General features: G+C 37.6%; 1 protein-coding gene across 1 annotated transcript in view; it reads right to left on the bottom strand.

The window, feature by feature from the left end:
• The window catches only part of TCERG1 (transcription elongation regulator 1), a 63,040-nt gene that overhangs the window by 44,248 nt on the left and 10,252 nt on the right, over nt 1–8,540 (bottom strand). Inside the window, 2 exon segments of the mRNA XM_037733013.1 lie at nt 2,671–2,913; nt 7,097–7,591. Of these exon segments, the coding sequence (XP_037588941.1) occupies nt 2,671–2,913; nt 7,097–7,591 (738 nt within the window).

Here is an 8,540-nt window from a genome sequence, read left to right as displayed (position 1 = left end):
TAGAACTCCTATAATCCTAGACCCATCTATCCCCAAACTCCACCTCCTACTCTTGTATTTTACCTAATTCTTCCGCTCCTTCCCTTCATCCTGTTTGACTATCCCTTTCTTAATCATCCTCATTAGAGCCAGACAATTCTATTTCAAAAAGAAATTAAGCCTCCAAGACAAAGCACATACAGCTCCCTCCTGTTCACCTTATTTCTGAGTTGAATTAAAAGAGAAAAACAGAAAGACACAGATCTCATTGTTCATATAACCAAAGATTTGGGAGGAAAAAAACTAGTCTTCTTTGTCCTTGTTTTTTATTAAACACCTTGTAGGACTCAATTAAAAAGGAAAATGAGAAAAGTGAATAAATATTAATACCAAAAAGTCTTGACAAACTAATATTTGATACTAATATATCACTTTCTACGGTACTCACTCTCTCCAAAGAAGTCTTAGACTATCTAATTCAAGTTCTCTTCCAACTGACCCCCAAAATGTCACTAATGGCTGCCTCTTATTGAATGCCCTCTACCGCCAAACTTCACAGGCATTAGTTCATTTGGTGACTCAAACGGTCACCACCACCTGTCTGAATTTTTTTAATGATAGAGCAAGGATCAGGGGAAAATATGACATCAAAATGAAACTAGAGCCAGAGGCATTTTATTGTGACAAACTTCTACTTTCTATGGAAATAAATTTTGCTACTGTGTACCTTTCATCCATTAGTCCTAATAGGAACCTCTAAAGAAAAGCAAAAGTTGTTCAAATGACAGCCTTTCAAAATACTTCAACAACATTATCATGCTATCTCTCAATCTTCTCTCTACAAAATTAACCACCCCAACTCCTTCGGATCACTCAGACTCCACGATCTGGTCTTAATACTGTCTTAACCCTAAAGGAGACCAAAATTACAAGAGGTTGTGACAAATACCAAGCTATTCTCCATCTATCACTTAGTTTTCTCAGAAAAATTACATACCAAGAAAAGTATCCAGCTGCTTGTCTTAAATTTAATCTAGAAAACAGATAATCCCAAATAGCAGAGAAAACATTTTTTGTTTTCTTATTTTTAAATGATTTGAATTTCTTTCTTTTTTTTTTTTTTTTTTTTTTTTTGTTTTTTTTTTTTTTTTTTTTTTTTTTTTTTTTGAGACGGAGTTTCACTCGTTACCCAGGCTGGAGTGCAATGGCGCGATCTTGGCTCACCGCAACCTCCGCCTACTGGGTTCAGGCAATTCTCCTGCCTCAGCCTCCTGAGTAGCTGGGATTACAGGCACGCACCACCATGCCCAGCTAATTTTTTGTATTTTTTTAGTAGAGACGGGGTTTCACCATGTTGACTAGGATGGTCTTGATCTCTTGACCTCGTGATCCACCCGCCTCGGCCTCCCAAAGTGCTGGGATTACAGGCTTGAGCCACCGCGCCCAGCCGATTTGAATTTCTTAAACATCACATATTGGGCATTTAATTATCTAACACTACCTCAACAATGTATAATAGGTTTTCCAAATCAAAAAAATACCAGAAACTTTTTATTTCTTTCTTGACAAGGTATATCTGAGTGTGTCCTTTTCAGAGTGGTCACAAATAAAAAGACAACTCGTGTAATAGTGATAATTAAGATGTGTGCTAATCTAAGAAACAGCTGCATCACAACTGTATTCTTACACAGAAACTAGTATAAAAAAGTAGCAATAAGTGGGTGGAATGTGAACTTGAGAGACAAGAAGGTTACGTTCTATTCATTTTTGCTACAAATTAACCCTGTGAACCTGACTTCTCTAAGGTATCAATATTGTCAACTATAACACAAGGAGAATGAACCATGGATCAGGGATTAAATGTGCTTGACAAAAACTAATGCATTCAGATTTGGAATGCTCAGCACTATCACTGTTTAAAACCTAGAGCAAGAATTCCACTCCACAAACTTTTAATTCTTTCTCTAGTTTTAATGATTTCTCTTAAGATAATAAAACACATTAATTCACCAAAACAACTTAAACTTTTAAATGATGTACATTATGCTTTACTTCATAATTGTCACAAAGAAATTTTCTAGCTTCTGTTTTACATGAATTGTTTTATAGTTAAGTCACTCACATTTTCTTTCCAGTATTAACATAGTTAGAAGAGCTTACTATTTGGATGTGGAGGGCACAGGCTCAAATGTCAACATCATCACTTATTAGCTATGTGACGTTAGGCAAGTTATTTAACCTGTCTGTGTACCTATCTCATAAGATGGTTGTGAAAATTAAAGGAGTTAATGCATGTAAAGTGTTTACAACAGTGCACTGTATATAAATCATCCAACTTCTGTTAGCTGTTATGACGTAATTTCTCAACTTCATATACTCAATCCTTCAAAAATATTGCATTTAGAACATTATTTACATGAAAAGATGATCATTTTTAACTCACTGAGGCCATCATACAAAATAAATGTAGCTTTAAATGTGGCTCTAATTTTAGGACATGTAAACAACAACAAAAAAAGGACATTTACCAAAACTTAAGAGAAAATATTGCAGTTAGCCATGAATCTTTCAAAAACGTTTTTCAAACAGGTGAGATTCAAGGCAAATTTCAAACGCAACAGACACATGAGAACAAACTAACTGACAATATGAAAACATAGCTGGAAAGACCATTATAATCTGTTGGTTTACCTGGAAGTGGAATTGGCATGCCAGGAAGGGGAACACGAAACGGAGGTACCATTACTGGTGGAAAAGCAGGTATTGCTGTTGTTGGCTGAGGTACTGAGTGAGGAACAGCAGGAGGTAACGTCTGAGGGTGCGGCTGGGGAACAGTTTGCACAGGTGTGGCTGTAGGAGCAGGAGTTGAAACACTAACTGTAGGCGTGGCAACTGAAACAGCAGAACTTGGGGTCTGATCTTGTGTTGTGGGTGCTAATAAAAGATAAAACAAAAACATGTATCACTCCTTCATAAATCATTTTACTGTATTCATTCATCATTCATGCATTCAGTAATTTAAGTATGTAAGGGACCATTCTACGCACTGCAAGAAATTTGTCAAAAGGTCTCATCTTCAAGAAGTTTCAAAATAGTTAAATGAAACATAAAAAATAAATACAAAGTAAAATGGGATAAACATAGGTTTCAGGGGTATAAATCAAGATCCAAAGAACATTTGTAATCATGAGATGGTATAGAAAATTTTACATTGGGATACTGAGCCTTGAAAGATTAAGATTTCAACAAGGAAAATAGCAGGAGGGGGATAGAAGAAAAAACTAAGCTAGTGAAGCTAGTGAGAAAAGCATGAATAAAGGCAAGGAGTAAAGAACAAAATGGAATTATTCAGAAAATTGAAGACAAGCAGTTAATGAAACACTAGGCCTACCAACAACCAGGGGGTTGTGTGGCTGGAAAGGTCGGCCAGAAGCAAAAATTGGAAAGCCTTGAACAAAAGGCTAAGGAATATGCACTTAACTGGGTAGGAAAAGGGCAGACCTTATGTAAATGTAGAGAAAATGATCTAGAATACAAGCATAAATACATTAACACTAGTTACCCTCTGTACGCCTATTTCGCATTTTACTATTCATATATATGTGTCGTTAGTTTAAATTTTTTATAAGAATGCATTCACATTTGTGTGACTTCATGAAAGTAAAAGGGGTATACGGCAAACTCAAGGTTCCTGTATGCAAGAGTAGTAAACAGTGTTCGTTTGAGGAATTAACCTCATAGATGCATAGGAAGAAAAGGAAGAACAGAGTGAAAAAGATAAGCAATTAACTAATGACTTACTGGATATGAATGAATGGAATCAAAAACAACTCAGGTTTCTCTCATTATTTTTTAAAAATGAAAGTTTTTTAAACTAAGGTTTCCATTGTGAGAGACCAGGAAAATGTGAAATTTAGGATCATTTGGGTTCTGCTAAAACATTATTTTTAAATATCAAAAATAAAACATTCCATCCCCAAATAAAATCCTTATTTCACACTTTTTAAAAAGTTTCAATTCTCACATATTACAAAATAATTCTGTTATTTATTCATAACACACCTAGTTCCAAAATAAAATTCATTTTGGTATTTCACTGGTAACAAATACTTCATCTTGTTTTGATGTAAAGAAAAAAATGTCTACCTGTATTGGACTAAGAATGAATCTGTCAAATGAAATAAAATGAAAACAGTGCTTTCCCAATCTTTATGCCAATTTTATTCTAAACAAAAGCACACTGTTTAATAAAAACCACCCAATAATCCAACTGACAACAAAATCTCTCAGTATCTTTTTCTAGCTTCTAATAATGAAAAACTCACTTAGGCTGGGAAGATGTGAGCAATTTCATACTTGTTAATGACGGACTCACCTTGGCTAAATAGACAGCAGGGCCAAACAAGTATCTTCAGGGGCCCAGGAATGAATTGTTGGTCTAGCATAGACCTAGCCTTAGGGTACAGTATCATATTAATATAATTTTATAACAGTGTGAAAAATACAAAGTACATGCAACATTTGCCCAGTCCCATACATATACCATTTAGCATTTGTAATCTACTATAATGGCTGAAAACATATCTAGTTATTGTTCCCAACTTCCCTGAGAAGTAGGATGTCTTCATTTTTCACAAACTTGCACAATATGAGTTTATGCTCAACTGGGATTAAAAGAAATTCTTAATTTTTAGTCCCACTTACCCCATAGATCTATACTGCAATTCAGAAAATTAAAATTTAAATATTATAATAATATTCAGATAATTGCTAAAATTATGACCCAAAGTGCTACAGCCAAGAAAATAAATAAGGGCATCAGATTTCAAGTGGAAAAGAACACCAATGGAAATGACAAAAAATATTTACTCAACTCATTCCTCTTACTTTCCAGCACAGCATTTTCTGAATTTGGTTAGTAGCCATGAGTCATGAGAGGAAAAGGACAAAAGCAATAAAGTAATTAAATGGGAAACTGGAAGAATGGTATCTAAGACTTTAATGGGTAAACTCCTACTAGCTTCATTTGCTAAAGTAACTAGTGAAGCACTAGGCCTCAAACTATGCTAACCCGGGTTCAGATCTTAACTAAAAAAGACAAGGGACTATATATAATAGATGGAGAAATATTAAGACTGCAGTATGACAACACTTAATGATACTGAAGTAATATAAAAACAGACACTGGAATACGTAGACAACATCAAAATTGATGTTTAAAAACAGTAAAAAGGATATGATTTTTCTATTTTATAGTTCTGGGAATAAAGGCCTCCCAAATACTGAAGAACAGAGCAAAACTGACAAAACAGGACATAAGACAGCTGTGAGCTTACTGACACACCACTCTGAAAACAGAAATGGACTATATCTAGGATGGTTAAATTATCTAGCTAATTACCTTTCTTGAAACAAAATGAACCACTACTATTTCTCCTTTCTAAGAATGCAGGAAAGAAAATCCAATTAAGCAACACAGAGCCTCCACAAGCTACACTGCTTTTATAAATACCCTTTTCCCATTACTGCCACAGTTCCCCCATAAAAACTGGTAGTCTCCTGCCTTGCCGTAGACGTTTGGGAAGCACTAAGCCTATAAAAAGTTAAAGACCCTTAACAAGCTAGCTAGTACAGCTGTCAAATTTTTATATCAAAATTCACCTTAGCTACAAAAGAAAACAGACTTGTAAGACACTATTTACGTTTTCCTGTTCAGTACATTTCCCACTCCAAAATATCTAAAAACCATTAAAAGGATCACTAAAGACTATCCCCATATATGTACCTTACTCTACTTCTTCAGTTGTTTTTTTATCAATAAAATAAATTCAAATTTGAAGCCCATGTGAATTAATTTCTCTCTTATACCATTTCTTACACACTAATAATTCCCAGTCCCTGAAGTAACCACAAAAAAAAAAAAAATTTTTTTTCTTTATTCTTATCTATTATCCTGGTAGTAAAGCAACATAAATTATAATCATATTGTTAGGATAGCTGTATCTTCAGACCAGTGCCATAACAAATAATCAAATCAAAAAAATCATTATTTAAGTACTTTTGGGCTTAGTCTCAACATGCAGAGTAAAAGGCGCAACATCCATATATTAACACAAAAAAAAAAAAAAAAAAAAAAAAGAAGCAATACTGCCATATTAATGACAATCTTTAAAGCAAATTAATAGTTGTGGCCCTCTCTTCATCCCTGAAATCTATTAATCAATTCTCCTTTTCAGAAAAGTTCTCCTTTTTGGGCCTCTATGAGTTTATATCTGGAAATTCTCCTGCCTTTCTGACTGCTCCCTTCTATGGCAGCTCAACGATTCACCTACCCACCACATCCCATTCTAGAAACTACCCCAGCTCCAAAAGAGATTACTGAGAAGTTCCTAATAAACCCCCCGATTTCACCACCACCCAAAAAACCAACACCAAAAGAAAAAAACCCTTCCAAAATACTGCATTTATACAGGCCCCCAGTAGGTCTCACCTATTTGCCTAGTTCTTAAGACCCTGCAAAATAAAACCCTCTTACCTCAGAAGTTTCGTAAAACCCCATAAACTACATTTATCATTTTTCCTGACCTTTAGTCATGTTGCTTTTCCTGTCTGAAAATCCTTTCCTTACCTGTGAACCTACTTGAACCCTACTCCGTTTCCTTCATGATAAATACCCATGTACTCCACCCACTCATTTCTCCACTTCTCAAATTCTTACACCTTTTTCACTGTATAGTTTTGCACACCATTTTCTAACTGTTTCACATGTGTTATTCTTGCCTCTCGATTAGGAACACTGGAAACTCTGTAAGGTAGGGACCAAGATTCACACTTATTTTGCAAACCCACAATGCCTGGCATTACTGTTGGCCAAGCAGAATAACAAACTGCACTTTCCCAACTTAGCTTCATGAACTACAACTGGGCAAATAATTTCTCCTATTAATATAAATTCCTGTTTTTCTCTAACCCAAAAGTTTTCATGTCAAAAATGTATTTCAAGTAATTCTGGCATTAAAGGATAATAGCAGAAACACTGGGATCAATATGAAATGCAGTCCCCTACTTATTCATGTCTCTAGTCCCTATATGAAAACACATGCAGGGTGGTACTCACTTGATACTGTCTGTGCAACTGAAGTAACAGTTGTTGTGGTAGAAGTGGTAGAGGAAGGGGTGGATGATGATGTTGAAGTGGATATTGCAGGTGCTGGGCTACTGGTCGTAGGGGTGGAAGCTCCAACTGCTTGTGCTTGCACTTGCGCCTGGACCTGGGCCTGGGCCTGGGCCTGGGCCTGTGCTTGTGCCTGAGCCTGAGCCTGAGCCTGGGCCTGGGCCTGAGCCTGGGCCTGGGCCTGGGCCTGGGCTTGGGCCTGAGCCTGGGCCTGAGCCTGAGCCTGAGCCTGGGCCTGAGCTTGTGCCTGGGCCTGAGCCTGAGCCTGGGCCTGGGCCTGGGCCTGGGCTTGGGCCTGAGCCTGGGCCTGGGCTTGAGCCTGAACCTGTGCCTGGGCTGCAAGCATAGGTGTCAGTTCTGATTGCTGAATAACCTTAACTCCATCTGGCTTGGTCCATGCAGATTCACGTGTCCGAGCATTGTAATAATAAACCTGCAGAGGAAGCAAAAATCAATGGTATCATAAAATCTGCCAATTATTATTAAAAGCAATAATGAAAGCATATTTTCTCTTTAAAGCTATTAAAAATAACTTAGGGCAAGGAGTGCTGGCTCATGCCTGTAATCCTAGTACTTTGGGAAGAAGAGGCAGGTGGATCACTTGAGGCCAGGAGTTTGAGACCAGTCTGGCCAACATGATGAAACCCCATCTCTACTAAAAATACAGAAAAATTAGCTGGGTGTAGTGGCAGGTACCTGTAATCCCAGCTATTTGGGAGGCTGAGACAAAAGAATCGCTTGAACCCTGGCAGTGGAGGTTGCCGTGAGCAGAGATCACGCCACTGCACTCCAGTTTGGACGACAGAGGGAGATTCCATCTCAAAAATAAAAAATAGTTAGGTGCGGTCGCTCACACCTATAATCCCAGCACTTTGGGAAGGTGAAGCGAGCAGATCACCTGAGGTTAAGAGTTCGAGACCAACCTGGCCAACATGGTGAAACCCTGTCTCAACTAAAAAATACAAAAACTAGCAGGGCGTGATGGCGGGTACCTGCAATCCCAACTACATGGGAAGCTGAGGCAGAAGAATTGTTTGAGCCCAAGAGGCAGAGGCTGCAGTGAGCCGAGATCATACCACTGCACTCCAGCCTGGGCGACAGCAGGAGACTCTGTCTCAAAAAAAAAAAATTTTTAATTAAATTTAAAAAATTAAAATAACTTATGGCTGGGCATGGTGGCTCATGCCTGTAATCCCAGCACTCTGGAAGGCCGAGGTGGGTGAAACCCTATCTCTACTCAAAATACAAAAATTAGCCAGGCATAATGGCAGGTGCCTGTATGCCCAGCTACTTGGGAGGCTGAGACAGGAGAATCACTTGAACCCAGGCGGCGGATTGCGCTACTGCACACTAGCCTGGGCAACAAAGTGAAACTTAGTCTCAAAAA

This window comes from Cebus imitator, unplaced genomic scaffold (genome assembly GCF_001604975.1).
Source record: "Cebus imitator isolate Cc_AM_T3 unplaced genomic scaffold, Cebus_imitator-1.0 Scaffold489, whole genome shotgun sequence".
NCBI classification, from domain to species: Eukaryota; Metazoa; Chordata; class Mammalia; order Primates; family Cebidae; genus Cebus; species Cebus imitator.
This window is presented reverse-complemented; position numbering and strand designations above follow the sequence as displayed.